Source organism: Spea bombifrons, chromosome 3, assembly GCF_027358695.1.
Source record: "Spea bombifrons isolate aSpeBom1 chromosome 3, aSpeBom1.2.pri, whole genome shotgun sequence".
Lineage (NCBI taxonomy): Eukaryota > Metazoa > Chordata > Amphibia > Anura > Pelobatidae > Spea > Spea bombifrons.
Genome location: NC_071089.1, coordinates 117723791 through 117741688, shown reverse-complemented (window position 1 = coordinate 117741688; position 17898 = coordinate 117723791). Strand labels below are relative to the sequence as shown.

At 44.8% G+C, this 17898-nt stretch overlaps 1 protein-coding gene across 1 annotated transcript in view; it reads right to left on the bottom strand.

The window, feature by feature from the left end:
* ELP3 (elongator acetyltransferase complex subunit 3) overlaps window positions 1-17898 on the bottom strand; it is a 45353-nt gene that overhangs the window by 27021 nt on the left and 434 nt on the right. The window contains exons 2-8 of the mRNA XM_053460724.1: window positions 15993-16092; window positions 14713-14851; window positions 13673-13743; window positions 13489-13552; window positions 10308-10376; window positions 8600-8754; window positions 3055-3216 (exon numbers count right to left, since the gene is read on the bottom strand). Coding sequence (XP_053316699.1) covers window positions 3055-3216; window positions 8600-8754; window positions 10308-10376; window positions 13489-13552; window positions 13673-13743; window positions 14713-14851; window positions 15993-16092 — 760 coding nt within the window. The remainder of the gene's footprint in view (window positions 1-3054; window positions 3217-8599; window positions 8755-10307; window positions 10377-13488; window positions 13553-13672; window positions 13744-14712; window positions 14852-15992; window positions 16093-17898) is intronic.

The window sequence follows — 17898 nt, the reverse complement described above, 5'->3', positions numbered from 1 at the left end:
GTGCCGTGGAAAGAGTGCACGATACGCCGCTCTGTCCTTAAGTTCAGTGCTTGACATTTAAAGCGAAGCCGCAGAATAGGGCCCCGTCTTCTAACGAGACAAAAGGTATAATGAAGGCGTAACCGAGAGCCCCTTCAGCGAGAAGGGTCGCTAATGGTCCACACTTCACAGGCTCCTCGTGTCACCGGGAGACATAATAAAGATGATCGCTCATTAGAAGGACGGTTTAATTAATTTTTCTTTCTTTGAATAAGTGGTACTTCTGGTCAGGCTAAACTTTGTAGGAAGGACACAGGCAATCAGCGACCGTTTAGAACACCTTGTGGGATGCATATGCACTATATGTAGGGCCTTACTGTCTATAAGAGGGGGGGGTATACGAGAGATTAGGAGGAAAAAAATCCACACTTTTTTTTTTTTTTTTTTTTTTTAAATATGATGAAGCCAATAAGATAAGACATTTTTTGATAAAACAACTAAATACAATAAAACAGAACAACAGCATTTACTTATTTTTGACTTATTTAGATGCAGGTTTATATGTGAAGATTAAGCGAACATAACCCCAACCAAAAAAAAATATTAAAAAATGCATTGTTTATTGATTTCAATAAAACATAAGAAACCAGTACATCGCGTTATGTTATATGAGGTTCCGAAGCTACTCAAACAGGCTTACAATTGAGAAGGAGCTATGCCCCCCATCATTGAGGTTTGTTTTATTTAAAGGTAACTTGCAACTTCCCAAATAAAAACAAATAAATACCGTATTTGCTCGATTATAAGACGAGGTTTTTTCCAGAGCAAATGCTCTAAAAAATACCCCTCGTCTTATAATCAGACCTCAAATAGGTCTGATTATGAGACTAAGATCCAGATCCCCCGCAGCGATGCAGGGGACCTGCATCCTCCTGTGTTAACCCCCCCCCCAACTTACTGGTGCTTCTGAGTCCCCGGTGCTTAGTCCGGGCTGCGTGTAGAGCTCTACGCGATACAATCGCGTAGAGCTCTACACACTGCCCGGACTAAGCACCAGGGGCTCAGATGCAGGGACCTCTACATGCTGCCCGGACTAAGCACCAGGGGCTCAGATGCAGGGGGCCTGGACCCTCCTGTGTTATGCGCCTCCCCCCCAACTCAGAAGCACCGGTAAGTTTGGAGGAGGGAGGGGGGGTGTAAGGCATTTCTGGAGGCAGAGTGCTCTGTGAAAAGCCTTTTAACCCCTTTAATGCCACTCTGCCTCCTGAAATGCCTTTACCTCCCTATATGCCACTCTGCCCCATAATATGCCTTTTAACCGCCTAAATGCCAGAGTGGCATATAGGGGTATAATGGATTTCTGGAGGCAGAGTGGCACATAGGGGGTCAAAAGGCATATCATGGGGCACAGTGGCATATAGAGGGTTAAAAGGCGTATCATGGGGCACAGTGGCATATATGGGGTATAAGGCATTTCTGGGGCAGAGTGGCAAGCCTGGGGGCAGATTGAAAAAAAAAAAAAAAAGGAAATAAAAACAAAATATTTTTCTCAATCATAGCTTTTATTAACAAACAATTGTTCACAGTTTACATGAACTAACATTTACTGGTAAAACTTTTTTCCTATAGGGTCGTCTTATATTCAGGCTTTTTCTTTTTTTCATAAGTTAATATTCAGATTTTGGGGGGGGTCGTCTTATAAATCGAGCAAATACGGTAATAATAGAAATAAATAAAAGGAAAAAACAAAAAAAGCATTTTTCTCAATCAGTTTTTATTAAACATGAAAAAATAGTTTACATGAATTAATATTTACTGGTAAAACTTTTTTCCTATAGAGTCGTCTCATATTCAGGCTCTCTTTTTTCTCTCTCTAAAGTAAGAATCCAATTTTGGGAGGTCGCCTTATAATCAACCAAATAAATACAAAAAGTATATTCTGAGCAGTATACAGAACATACAAAGCGTCGCGTTGAGGTTTCTGCCCGGGGAGTCCGAAGCTAGTAGGGTATTTACGGACTTTATTCCGTCTGAAGCTATGAAGTCAGCTGCTAATTCCCCTCCCGACGCTTTACGCAAGTGGCAGTAATCCAGACGAGCCTCCGCCGCCGCGCTGAGCCGTGCCAAGGACGACGGGAACGATAATAGAGGTCAGCGGAGGCTGGGATTACCGTTCTTACAGTTAAGACTTATTGATTATACTCTGCTGGCCTCTTGGCAGGGTGGTTATCGCTGATATCTCACCACCCACTCACTCCAATTCCATCGTTAAGAGTTTTCCGCAGTGCCGAAGACCTTGTCAGCAGAAAGCGGTTTGCAGACGGGGCATATTATCTGATACAGAGTCCGGCTCAGTCGATAAACCGCGAGCGGAGGGGTTTATTCACTGGAGTGAGAGTATGAAGACAGGTTTAGCTATTATTATATTATACAGGGACCAGGTCCTCCCTTCCCACGAGAGAACCTACCTGGCGTGGGCCCTTCGTAATGCATGCAATAAACTCACAGATACCCACCTTAATGAATAAACCTCCGCAGTTAAGCTGGTGAGATGTTTGAACCCCCTTTAATTGCATCCATTTTGGGAATACCTTCCACCGGCGCGGCATGATGAGAAAATGTTTGGATTTATTACATAAAAACTGAATTAGCTATTTGGAGAAGTTATAAAACAAACAGACACAGGGGAACGCGCTAATTACAGCTATTATTAAATGTCACATTCCAAATAAACGGCAGATCCGTCTTAGAGACACACCATCCTAGGTCGGAGATAACCTACATATAAACCGCCTACAGTCTGATAATTAAACTATTTGGGGGGGGTATTTTTATTTAACCCCAGTGGAGGTCTACGACATTTATTTCCAGCTACGAAGGCTGCCTGGACCAATCAACAACAATCAGTAACTTAACAGGGAAGAGATACCTTAACAGGAGGAATAAGCAAGCAGATTCTGCCTGGGGGGTCCACACCTCTTCTGATCTCATACAATGGGGGGGGTGGATTATATATAATGGTATAAATACACTGGAGTAGGATGGACCCCGAAAAGGTTCTCCGATGGCACCTACCGATTCGTGTCTCTGGCCACGTCTTCGTAGACGCTCTGAACGCCAATTTCCAGCCTGGTGCAGCCGTAGGACAACATGTCGCTCAGGTGTCGCTTCAGGCAATAGTCAGGCCTGGTTTCGATGGTGATCCCCACGCACTTAGTGCTGCTTCTTTCAGAATACCTGGAATGTACGAAACAAAAGAACAGCATAGTAATTAGATTGTACGCCCAACTGCCCATTTCTCTACCTACGGGGCAAACCAAACTATTCTCAAAGCCCTTCATAACATAAACCTATAATATATAAACTAATAATATATAATTCAGCTTGCTGAACCATAAAATATATCTATGCATCAGGAAATCCATTAACATACAGGAGTTAAACAGGAAAAATTCCATTCTGCGCGCGTAGCCAACAGGAGAAAAGCAGATCAGATCCCAGCTGCCATTGGTCGAAAGTGACCTCCGAAGACAGCCAATGGGACAAAAGCAAGGGAAGATCCCAGCCCCCATTGGGACTGAATAACCGACCAATCAAAATCTTTCAGAATACCATCATTGTGCAGCAGTGTAGGCAGGCTTGCTGCAGTTTATTACCAGTATGATAAATCCTCGCATATAATTACGCGACAGATAGAATCCCAGAAGCTGGAAGTGATTATAAAGCAGACGACTGTGCTATCGACGTTACTGCGCTGAATTCAATTGTACATTTTCCCATCAATAACCAGTCTGGCAGCTGGAGTTCCTGGACAAATTGCTCTTAATATAACTAATTATGCTTTGTCATTCACAGAGATTATGAAAGGAGAGGGTTCTTAGACGGCGCTCGGGCTCGGCAGGCCCGCACACCATGCCTCCTCCGTCATCAACTGCATTTCACGCAGCGGAAGATGTCGGCACAAGCGAGTCTAAAGTATTGGTAGGGACTACCGCCATGTTTGTAACGGACCAGATCTTGGTCTGTCCCCCCGGTGCTGCTCCTTTCATCAGCTTCTCCTTCTTCAGAGTCCTCTTCTCACCTTGCCCACCACCACCCTCTTCATCTGCAAGGTTCCTTTCCTCAGCTTGTCCAACCGTCTCCCTTCAGCGCTCTTCTCTTTACCCTGTCCACCCTCTTCTGCCGAGTTTCTCTCCTCACCTTGTCCACCAGCATAACCCCCCAAGAGTTTCTCCCCTTACCTTACCCCCTTCTGATTTAATGTACCAGTCGCCATCGCTTGGTAACTTTCTCTCCTCTCGATACCAACGTCCTCCTCATACCATCCCTCTCACCTGCAATGTTTTGCACCAGACTCTGTCCCCATATACCGCGCCAGCTTCTCCCGCTGCGTCCCTTGCCCTCTCCACAATCCTACCCATACACTCTCCGTGTTACCACCTCCACTGGGCGACCTTCCCTACAACACGCTCAAAATTTCAGCTGAAATATCCCATTGCACGGGCTACGATTTCCCATCTCCTCTGCTAATGGGGACGCCCAAAGCTTACCTGGCCATTTAAGGCTTCCCCACCCCTTTATCGCTGTCGATTTAGAACAGGGTAGCCCAAAAGTATATTTAAATACCGTTATATTACAGCATGATAACTTCAGCTAACATTCTCGGGATTAAATAATTATAACTAAATTAAATCCACATTTTGTCTTTCGTAAAACACCTTTTATTCCCGGCGTATGCGACAGAATGAGTCACTGCTGTTTTAAGAGAGGTTAATGAATTACAGCGGAGCTGGCAGTGGCAAGATAATCCTTCTGTGTCCTTTATCCAAGTTCATCCATTTATTTTTTAAATGAACACAAAATAAATCAATTACGCAGATAAGCGAGTTGTGTTCAGCAACGGCCCACAAAGCCGATGCCCCTGGATTTTAGAAATTTGCCCCCCCCTCCCCTCCCCCGCTCGGTAACTTAACCGCCTGCGTGCCGGATTCCACGGGGCGTTCGACAGCCGCCCTCGGTGTTTAACTTTTAATTTGTTTTCATCGTTCGACTTGCTTTTAGGCGCTGCGAGGATACAATTCGAGGCTGAACGGTATTATTATTTTTGCATATTAAATAATTAAAATAAAAAGCCTTCTGGTTTTAAGTATTTTGTGCCAAACGCCGCAATTATTCATACAGTAATTTTGTGTTTAAGTGCTTGCCCTGCTGGGTTTGTATCGTTAAGAAGTGTCCACTCGACGGGGCAGGATGAATGAGAAGAATACCAGCCTGCGGCAGCGGAGTATTTAAATCACAACGGAACAGCCCGTCCTATACAGACATATCAGAGGAGCCGACACTCATTCCAAGGGCCCGCCAAGAACTAGGGGCTTCTCTTGGCCCCATTTCGACCCGCTAGACCTTCTTCGGTCTTGTCTTATGCATGTTTTACTTCCCTCGCTGTATTAAGCACCTCTGCCGGGAGGCTGATCCACACATCTGCCACTCGAAGTAAAGCTTCCTTAGATTACATCTTAAAAATTGAACTCACTTTAAGATGCTGTTGAAGAAAGGGGCCGCTAGAATATCAGTGACCATCGTGGCACGACCGAGGGCTATCAATATGGTTTAACCCCCGAGTGCATTAACCCTTCCTAGGAAGAATTCTGGACAGATGCACACGATTGATAATCCTGATTTATTTATCATATGGGCTACGGACATTGAATGACCGGGTGAAGGTTGCAAATATTAAAGCCGAAGAAAAGTTATTTTCAGGTCAAAAGATAAGAGGAAAAAAAAATAAAATAACACACATTCCGGGGAACCTTCCAGTAATGGATTTCGACACTTAAATTGCCTGCATTTCTGTATTTAGCCCTCATTATACGCTGCGGGAGACCTGCCTGACTGTACTCTGACTGTATGCTGTCAAAAGGATGACTTGGACGTCTACACGAAGACTCTGGAACAGCGCCCCCTGTGCTTCCCACCTGTAACACCACCCCTATTATTCCAAGCCAGCCATCAGGCTCACACGGAAACAATGTAGCACCGGCTGCGATAACGGAACGCGAACGACAAAACGCGGATTATTTTTTTTTCTTATTTTTGAGTGGTAAGCAAAGAAGGCCATCATAACTCCCCAATTTTATTACAATTATACTTCCTCCCCTTATCTATAGGAGATGAGAGGTAACGGACAGACTTCTACCGGGCTATAACTAGTCTTGTCTACCGAGTATACATATAAGAAGGACTTAGAATTTGCCCTGCTGAAGATGGGGTGGGGGGGGGTACTTGAGGACAACAAACTTTGCCCGGCATAAAGCAGCCACATTCCCCATTTGTTCAAAATCTTGGCGATGTTCCCCTGACCGATGCCCGACCGAGTCAGCAATTAGATAAGAGCACATGAAATGCGCGAGGCAGGGCAACAAACAACTTGCCCCGGCAAGCGATCAGAGAATCCAGCCCTGTATGCTCGCTCTCAAATGGTTAAGAGCCCACTGACCTTCGCATCAGCAGAACAATTGGGGGGGGGGGATATTTTGTACCGCCAGGCATGTGTTTTTTTTTTTTTTTTAACAAATTATACTGTTTGACGTTTAATACGAAGAAACGGTGTTTGGGAGAAACGTTAATACATCCGGCAGACGCTTTCATCGAGGTGGTAATCATCTCGGGGGCCGTTACGGCTTCGGGTGGAAAATGACCCCATGGCTCTAGCGAATAATTTACCGATCCTTAAATGCTCGAGCCGTTTAATACGCGCGTTGCCCTAAAATCTACGCGTTTACCGAAATGTTCGCTTTCAAAACTTTCCCCTGACCCTTTTGGGCTATCTGGCGTCAGATCTCAACGCCTCATAGGAGCCACGGGATGGTAAAATAAATGTAAAAAAAATGGAAATCACGCAATTACGGCCCCTTCTACGGAAACTCGAGAAAAAGGGGGGCGCAAAAGGGGCCAGTTTCTAAATGCCTACTTCTCAACACGCAACGTTTGCGGAAAAGGTCATCAAGATACCAGGACAACGTGATGCGAATGTCTATGAAAATCATAAAAAGCCAATCCTATATTCCCCAAGAATCTTCACCTTGTAAAATTGTGAATATTCATTTAAGACTTAAAATACAGTTTAAGCGTTTTCACGCTTGGCTTTTTAATTTTTTTAATTTTTTTTTCATTTAAACGGCAGAGAGGTTGCGTTTCGCCTCGTTCCACTTATTGGTAACTGGAGTATTGTAAGGGTTCTTTTAAGAATATGGGTTCTAGATACAACAGACTATTCTAGAGTCTAAATTATTATTTTTTTTGCCTGAAAAGTTGAATAATGTGCAAAAACACTTTCATGGAACGTACCTGCTGACTTACTCCAGGTCACAGACGTATAGCTACGAGACTTTCTATATAGTCTTAATATTCAAGACTCGCATCAGAAAGGGTTAATAATATTACTCTGTTAAAAGCACATCTCGGAACAAGACGCGTCCTTTTTGCGTTTTGAGACCGAGGTGATATTAGACTGGGTTCAATTACTAAAAGGAGCGAGAACAGGGACTTCTTTAAGATCAAAGCTTCTCAGACTTCAAAAACAGCCACAGTCTCCGGGCAGCGTTTGTATGATTCTATCCCCATCCATTTATTTCACACGCATTAAGCGTCGCACAAACATTGCTACAAAGTAGTTTGCGGCTAATAAACAAGATCTGGGATGTGCTGCCCCCTGATGGATCGACGTCTTGGGATGCACGAGTATAGAGGGAATACATTTATACGCCGGCGTCACCATATGGCCCGTCAGGGCGGATACCAGCGGGATACCGAGTTCATGGGGACAGGAGAAAGATGCGGGGATATTTTAGGCATTACTTTAAGACGCGACACAATGTTCTAAGTCGGCTCTTAAAGAGTTTATACGAAAAGGGCACGGTCTTGTAACACTTCAAATGTATCAGCGGGGATAGATCGATCAAGAGAACACGGTCTAGATTATACGAGGTAAATTAAAGCGTATTAACATTATATATATATATATATATATATAGTCTCACGAGATCCACGAACATACAATCACAACTTTATGGGGAGGAATAATGGGCGCTGGAAACGACACGGAATAATTTCCAGGATCCCCAAACAAGGAGAGTCCGTAAGAGAGGAAAAGTGCACAGAAAATCTTGTCCCTTGACAATAAAATATAAAGTTGATTTAGAAGGACCGTTAACTGGATACTTACCTGGTGAGTCAAGTTTTGCAAGCAATATCTTCTTGATCCCTCATATAAATTTAATAATTTATCTCTCAACAATTGGCAAAGATTCACCAAGATTCAGAACTTGAGGACTTATTTATAACACTAAGGACTGGTAGATTTGGTCAAGGTTGACATACTCTACATAAGGGGTGTCCAACCTGCTGCAGGACTACATCTCCCATACTCCTCAGCCCATTAGCTGAAAGAGCATTATGGGAGATGTAGTCCTGCAGCAGCTGGAAGGGCCGCAAGTCGGACACCCCTGCTCTACACAGAATCATCAAGCACTATTGACTTTCCTACGATGGAACCTAAACAAGGACCCCGTCAGGCAAGCTCCCAGTCCGATCCCACGTCAAGCCAGCCCGACGCGCTTACCGTACGGCCTCGGAAACGCTATTGGATGTGTGGCCAGACAAAGCATCGTGAAGGTTCCGGATGAAGTAGTCCCTGTACTCCTCGGAGAGAGCCATGAAGGTCCCCCCCATAACAATGAACTCCACTTTGTCCACGCTGTGACCCAACTGCTTTAACTGTACAGAGAGAGAAACGAGTGTCAGCACACACAACACAATAATATATACGCATATACACACACACACCTATATTATACGAAAGTCTATAGCGGAAGGGACTTCATTAGCATCGCCATAAAGCATCAGCTCAGTGTGGTGTTTGAGCTGGGAAAGTCACCCAAAATATCACATGACTGACAGCAACGGCGGCTCCGGGTATGCAGATAAAGGGAGTCAATTGGGACAAAATGAAACAAAACCAGGTTTTTCTTCATTCTTACCGACATTACTGTATACAGCGCTGGGGGTTATTGTTAATGAAGCCCCCCTGGGCTTCCCCTTTCAGGTGAGAATTTGCAGACTTCCACATTACCGAATACATCCATTGGGGTACACGATGATGCATCTAATGTTTACCCCAAAAAGTAAATAGCAAGTTATCGTATCTTTATTGAAAGCCTCGCTAGGGAATAAGGAAAGCCTGACTTCAAAGGCTTATTACAGGCAGGACTAGACGGTAAACATCTGGGAAATAAAAGCTTGAAGTAAATAAAAACCCTACAGAGAAAATGGCAAAATCTGCAAATATTAAACCGTGAAGATGATTACGATGAGATATCCGACACTCTGCTTTCTGTGAAACCCCTCGGAGGGAAACGCGATCTGTACTCACTAATTTCCTAGAAAGCTGCAGCAATTCCTTCCCGCTCTCTAAATCAAGACACGGGGAGGTTGCTCGTCATATAGAAGATCCAAGCGGGTAGTTATAACGCGCAGGGGTTTGCTTACCGATTACAGGGCTGCATTCACTAAGCCGCGAGTCTCAAGTAAGTTTATAGGAGACTTTTTTCCTTTGCGATTTACCGTTTAGTGAATAACACCCCCAGACGCAACAATCACAGAAAAGGGGATGATTCACTAAAAGGAGAGTTGTAGTTTAAACTCCCTTAATTCATTAATTAGTGTAAAAGGGCCAACGCTGGCTTTGATCTCCATTAAGAAGGGCCGAGCTGGCCATGTGTAATATCATTCAATGAGTCGACAGACCCCAGCCGCCAGGTGGATTGATATGCCCATCGGGAGACAAGAGCTCAACAGGGTCATGTGACCATAGTACCCATTTTTTCCACATAGAAATAAGGGGAAAGTTTTAGAAGCGATCCAATCACCAGCGAATGATCCAATCGGCAATCCACCACATCCACAGCACCGCAAGAATCCTCAAAGAATCATTTCTGTATCATTAAGACTAAAGTTAACACAAATTATCGAAGCAGGGCTGTGTATATTTGTAACAGGACGTAAAACACTATTCCCCCGGGAGTATGACACACGTGTAAAGAGATTTAAGTTGAACTATACATCATAAAGGACCATCTCAGCCCTCCTGGAGGAGCAGCTCTCCAGGGTCAGCCCTTCATAATTTAGGAGTAAAACCAAGGAAGAGAAATGTCACAACGAGCCTCTGTATGGTGCTGTGATCCGCTTCCACAAATATCTATCTCTACGTCACGTCAGAGTTTAATCAAGCGGGGAAACGATCTATAGCTACAAAACGTCAGACGCCCCACCTGTTCAACGCGATGTCTGGTCTGCAGGAACGGATCGTACCGGGCGCGGATAGCTCTCATCGACGTAGGCTGCGGGAAGACACGGAGAAACCGAGTCAGATGTAGTCCAAAGACGTGATCAAAAAAAAAAAAAATTATATATATATAACAAAAATAACTAAATATATATGAAAATAATAAAAAAAAATGGGTTCTACGTGTACTTTGTAAAGGGACAGTACAGAACAGACAGGTAATCATTATTAAAGATAATTTAAGAGCAGTCAATCTGTTAGTTTTTTTGTGTTTCAGACAAGATTACAAAAATTATAGAGAAAAAGGAATCAAACGGGTATCTTAAAAAAGTTTTATCTAAGCCCCTCTCACAAAGAAAAAAAAAAAAGCTTTCTTTTAGATTGAGGAGGATTGGGGTTAGCGGAGGACACCGGCGAGTGACTTCGTATATACTGGAGGAAATAAACTATAGGTTAAAGTCTTCTTACGTAGCACTTGTAATAAACAATAACGCAATCAGCCCCCCCCCCGTCTCTAAAATTATAATTGGTATAACAGAAAAAGAACATATTATCTTCCTATACCAGAAGTACAGACTTTTTTGTTCCAAAGCCTGCATGGAAAGAATCTTAAACTCATGTTAAGTGGTTTAGGAATTGCACATCCTCTAATAATTCATTAAACCTTCTCTATTGTCAGCCACGTACAGATCAGCGATTAAAAATAACGGGTCTGAAGCTGTACATTGGGGTCTAAGGAGACTCTTGGAGGATGGAGAGACCATTCATCCGTTGGCTTGTAGGACCCAACATCTCCATTGATGATAAAGGAGAAGAGCTCTTGTGCTAATTAAACGAGGTTCAAAGAGAACGTTTCCGCATCTTAGCTTAAGGCTCTTCTTTGCGTTAAGTGGCCAGATGATTCCAGATGTCTGCTTGATGGCCAGATCACAAAAAAACAATGGGCGCAATATCCGTTCAATTAACATGAACCGCGGTGAAAACCATCCAGCAATCCATTTAAAACGACAAAACAAGATCTAAAAAAAGGATTGACCAAGTGTCCTCGAGGTGAGGTGTATGCAAGAAAATTTTTTTTTTCAATCCTACATCATCCCTGGACATAGATCGCAGGAGATAATAACCTCAGAACACCCAACGATCATAGAGTTTACTCAACCAAGGTAAAGAAAATAACTAAACAGCAAAAGAGTTGTTAAAGGCAAAACTTCGGCTCCTTAAGTCCCCAGAAACACCCCGCTGGCCCCAAACACTGCAATACCATATTATGCTCTGAAAAACACCCCTTGTCTTATACTCGAGGTCTTCTTATAATCGGATCTCAAATAGAGGTCTGACTATAAGACTAAGATCCAGATCCTCCGCAGCGCAGCAGGGGACCCGGATCCTCCTCTCTGGCAGCCGGTGGACGTCTGCACGCTGCGCGTAGACAACCTCCGCTGCTGCCCGGCACTTCCTCCAGGGCTTCTACAACAGAGCGCCGGCATGACAGGACCTTCCGGCATCGCACAGACGTCTACCGGCTGCCCCCACTAGACACCAGGGAGTCTGGAGCACGGGGGGGGGAGAGTGGCATATCTGGGGTGCAGATGTGCATCACTGGGGGCAAATAAAAGGAAATAAAAAGAAATGCATTTTTTTCTCAATCATAGTTTTTATTAAATATGAAAAAAAAAACGTTTCCATGTGAATTAATATTTACTAGTAAAAAAAAACACTATAGGGTAGTCTTTTTTCCCCCTAAATTAGCATTCAATTTTTTTATTAGTTAAAACAGATTGTGTTTGTTCATTATTGTAACCTAGATGAAGATTATATATATATACATATATATATATATATATATATATATATATATATATATATATATATACACACCGTATTGGCCCGAATATAGGCCGCACTTTTTTCCCCCACTTTAAGTTTTTAAAGCGGGGGTGCGGCCTATATTCGGGGTCTAGCGCCCGACGCCCGGGACATGCAGTCCCGGGCGCCGGGCAGGCAGCGGGGTTAAGATACAGATCCCCCGCAGCGGTGCAGGGGACCTGCATCCTACTCCCCGATACGCTCAGACAGCCTCCCCTGCCAGCACTTCCCACGGGGGGGGGTGCCGGCACGGGAGGTTATCTAAGCGTTTTACCTCTGCCCACCCCCGACTTACCGGAGCAGACTCCCGGGTGTCTTGCGGGGCCGGCGGGAGACATTTACGCAATACGCGCATGCAACTTCCGGTACCGGTACCGGAAGTTGCATACGCGTATTGCGTAGATGTCCCTCGCCGGCCCCGCAAGACACCCGGGAGTCTGCTCCGGTAAGTCGAGGAGGGGGGGCAGAGGAGGACAGCGGCAGCATATCTCTGGGGGGGGAGGACAGCGGCAGCGTATCGCGGGGAGGGAGGACAGCGGCAGCGTATCGCGGGGAGGGAGGACAGCGGCAGCGGATCTCGGGGGGGGGGACAGCGGCAGCGGATCTCGGGGAGGGAGGACAGCGGCAGCGTATCTCGGGGAGGGAGGGCAGCGTATCGCGGGGAGGGAGGACAGCGGCAGCGTATCGCGGGGAGGGAGGACAGCGGCAGCGGATCTCGGGGGGGGAGGACAGCGGCAGCGGATCTCGGGGGGGGAGGACAGCGGCAGCGGATCTCGGGGGGGGAGGACAGCGGCAGCCTATCTCGGGGAGGGAGGGCAGCGTATCGCGGGGAGGGAGGACAGCGGCAGCGTATCGCGGGGAGGGAGGACAGCGGCAGCGTATCTCGGGGAGGGAGGGCAGCGTATCTCGGGGAGGGAGGACAGTGGCAGCATATCTCGGGGAGGGAGGACAGTGGCAGCATATCTCGGGGAGGGAGGACAGCGGCAGCGTATCTCGGGGAGGGAGGACAGTGGCAGCATATCTCGGGGGGGGGGGGACAGAGTGGCAGCATGTTTTTTTTGGTGCTTTTTTAAAGAAAAAAAACTTTTTCTTTAAAAAAGCACCAAACTTTTAGGGTGCGGCCTATATACGGGGGCGGCCTATATCCGAGCCAATACGGTATATATATATATATATATATATATATATATATATATATATATATATATATATATAATAATTTTAGACATAAATGCTGGTAATTCAGTTACTTTTTCTTGCTGCTGTATGTATGCATAGACACACACACACACACACTATACCTCATATCCAGTGTATGACTGGGTTGAATATTCAAAATCAGAATCTGGACCTCCGGGACAGTACCTGTAGAAAATACATTGCAAATGTGAGGAAACTTCTCGCTGGAGAGACTAGTACAGAATGTATGTACCATTATATATTACTACATAATGATATACAGAGATCTCAGGGAGCAGTACTTACACGCAGATGTTTCCAGTGAAATTTATGTGAGGGCATCTGTGTGGTTTGCACATAACAGCAACTACTGCAATCTGAAATGAAACAGCCCATAATCATGTTGGAGCAGGAGTCTGATCAGGTGAATATCACTCGCAGGTCTTGGCACATAGCTAAGCGGAGCTCATGGCTACCCAAGATGAGCACGGTACCTTCCGAGTTCCTCCAAGCGGAATCAGTATTCAGCTGGAACATATACATATAACATGTATGTATATATATATATATATATATATATATATATATATATATATATATATATATATACACACACACACACACATATATATATATATATATACATATATAAAAAATGTACATGTGTGTGTGTGTGTGTATATATATATATATATATATATATATACACATGTTATATGTATATGTTCCAGCTGAATACTGATTCATCCAGCTTCTTCCCACGTGGGAGATTAGGTCGCCACCCAGTGGACAGTAGAGGCAAGCGCTATTTTATTTTTACACATAAACAGAGTAACCTAGTTGACAAAGCAATTTAGGGTTTAATAAATAGAAATTGTTACTGCGGGGAGTTCAATGGGACAGCTTACTGTCCCTGCCAGCCCAAGTAAAGAAGACTGTATTAAAGTACTTTATGGAGTACGCTGCTTGAAGCAGCCAATCAGTGGCAGGGAAGCGCTGCCATATGGGGGGGGGGTATTGTTTATTGTTATTTATAGCACCATCATATTCCACAGCGCTGTACAATGTGTAAACAGGACATAAGTAAAACATATCAGTTTGACCTATTAGCTATCACACGCATGTGATGGCCGGAACGTCCCTTTAATAAGGGACGCTATAAGGTTGCTATACTATAGCTATAAACCATATAGTATTATAAATATCATGTTAATGTAAATGAATTCAATTAATGTAAACTATAGAATTTATGTTAATGTTATGCCCATGAAAGACTTCTCGCAGGGTTAAATTGCATTTTATAAACGTTTGCGTTTCACCCCTATGTATGGGTAACAGCTGCCTACCCCGCTGGCCGTCCGGATCGGTTTCGCCTTTAACTTGGGAACAAGGACTTTGCGGTGCTGCGGAGGGACGGCCGCAATGATGTCGACGAGGCGAGGCTGCGCGGAAAGCCCGTATTTCGCAGAGGTTTTTGTTTTAAGCCTGCAAAGAAAAAAAATATATACTTTTTTATTTTGTTACCGCGGAGTCTCATCCAACTCGGGACAGGAGACACTTTAATTATCCGCGCCAGCTGAACGCCGCGCTCTCAAGCCGCCGAGTAGCTGCGGGGATAAACACAGAACGCCGTGAAAACATCACCCGCGCAGATCCAATTACACAGCACAGCACCAGCCTCATCAAAACACACGAGTGCCTCGTCTCATATCCCCAACACCAAGCTCACGCTGTTCCCAAGGAAAAACTAAAATACTTAAAAAAATGATAAAAGGATTAACTAATTAAGTAAAATCTAGTGGAAAAAAGGCAAATCCCATGCAGCCGTATTCACCGATGTGACATTTACAGAGAGCAACCTGTCAGAGACAGCAGATAAAAATCATAATATTTACCAATAAAGCAAATATCACGCCTGTCACCTGACCAAATTATCAGAAGCCGCCGTTTATAAATGGGAAGAGGGTGTTTATAGAACAAAGGTTAGCGCAGAGTTCCTCATCTTAAGTGACGGGTGCGAGAAGAAATTTTATATACTCTCCACTAATCCAACGTACACCTTCACAGCGCGGGAGCGCTGGAGTCAGAGTGTATAAGAGAGCGGTGCATAAGTGTGTGTGTCAGCATGTAGTATTGAGTGTATGCATGAGTTTATGGTGGTAACATGTGTGTACATGAGCGTAGAATGTTAGCGTGCGTGTTGCTGTAAGTGTTTGTGAGCATAAGCTGTTAGCTTGCGTCTGTCACTGTATGGTGTTAGAGCGTGTTAGCGTATGTTAGCGTATGGAAAGTCCCGACACACCCTGGGCACCAGGTAGATAAAAACTGGCTTATAGCTTTCTCAGCTGGCTCCTAGATCCAAACCAAACTTTTAGACTCCCCTGACCTAGGTAATAAAACAGCACACCCCAATACAGTATATAAACCGTGGCCGCATTATGAAAGCACTCTGGTTGGTCCAGGGGCGGCATATTGGGGAGGGAGGGAGGTACAGCGCCTAACATTAGAGTTATAGGAGGAGACCCCCAGCAGCATGACACCGGAGCTCCGCTCCACCTACAGAGGGTGTTATCAGCTAAAAGCCTCACGTCAGATTCATCTCTACACCTGGCTCTGCGATACCTACTTGTTCAAATTGACGTCTTTTCCCAGTTCGTGGGCCTCCAGAAGTTGCTTAATGACATCAGAGATCGTCATCATCATCAGCTCAGCCTGGCTGAGACCTCCTAGGGAAAAATGGGGAAAAAATATAAAAAAAAGGGTATTGTGACACTGCGTGTCTTTACATATCCGATAAACGCCATCGTCCGCTCTCACCATCCGCAGATTTCAGCCTCTCGGAAGGAGGTTTATCCGGCGGGTGACTTTTCTTTAGTGTTTTAAAAAAAACTTTTACCCCACCAGATTTTTTTTTTATTCTATCATATTGTGGGGGGGGGGCACTGCCAAATTCTTCTTTTAAAAGTCCTTATGAAAAGCATTGACTTGGTCAGGAGGTAGAAAGTAATTTGGATAGATACACCTATCTGCAAGCAGGGGTTACAGACGTCATATAGCACCGGAAATTATGACATTACGAATGTGTCCCGGGTGGGTAAAAGCTTGATCCGTGGAGCAGTTTTTTTTTTTTGTTTTTTTTTTTAGGGGGGGGTATTGAATATTTATTTTCCATAACTACACAAATTTTTTTTAGTTTTTTTGAAAATCGCCTTGGTGGACCCGGTTCCGGGGTCCCTGAAATATGCGAGTTCATGCAGGCTTTCTGACCAGGAAGGGAAGAGAGGGGCCACATATCCCTTAGGGTAGTGCGGCCCCGTACAAACGAAGAAGGGGACCTGGTGTCCACCATGGCCTTCTGGGACCGTATAAAAATATATAACGGAGGGCGCACAGGTCGGCCCGCGCCTGCATCGGGGTAAATGTAGTTGTGTTAGGATCATTTTTAAGCTGCGGCAGACTGAAGATGGAGTGAGTATATTTTGTACAAAACAGGCAGCGGATACCGTATCCAACGTGTATCCAACGTGCATATACACAAAATCATACCGTATCCAACGTGCATACACACAAATCACACCGTATACAATGTAAAGGAGAATTTTCGGGGAGAAAAAAAAACCTTTCATGTAAATTATAAAATAAAAACACATTGCGGGGGCTAAAATTCCCAGGAGTGCTGCACAGGGGTATACAGCGCGCTGCCTGGGGGGGGGACATGCAGCGCACTTCCTGGGGGGGTCATGCAGCACGCACAATCAAAGTGACGTAAGTGGGATATTTTGTGTGTATCTGTGTGTGTGTATGACATGCAGTCGTACTACATGTATGTACATGTATTACAAGTACTTGTGATAAATAGAGCACGCCTTGGTATAGGACGGTGGTATACAGGTTACAAAGTGAGGTAAGCAGTGTGTGAGAGAGAGACATGCAGTCAAGTACATAGTACATAGTACATAGCAAAGTGTACATATAAGTGTGCTGTACAGAGCACAGTGTGAAGATACCGGTGTGTGGTATGCAGTGGGTACACTGTGCAGAGTACATGAGCATACCCGCGTGTGGCATGGCATAGTGACATGTGTAAACCTGCGTGTGGCATGCAATGGGTACATGTGTGGAGTATGCAGGATGTCTGAATGTCTGTGTGGAATACAAAGTACAGCACTCACTCTTCCCTCACACACTCACCCTTCTTCCCTCACACACACACTCACCCTTTTTCCCTCACACACACACACTCACCCTTTTTCCCTCACACACACACACACTCACCCTTCTTCCCTCACACACACACACACTCACCCTTCTTCCCTCACACACACACACACACTCACCCTTCTTCCCTCACACACACACACACTCACCCTTCTTCCCTCACACACACACTCACCCTTCTTCCCACACACACACACTCACCCTTCTTCCCACACACACACACTCACCCTTCTTCCCACACACACACACTCACCCTTCTTCCCACACACACACACACACACTCACCCTTCTTCCCTCACACACACACACACACA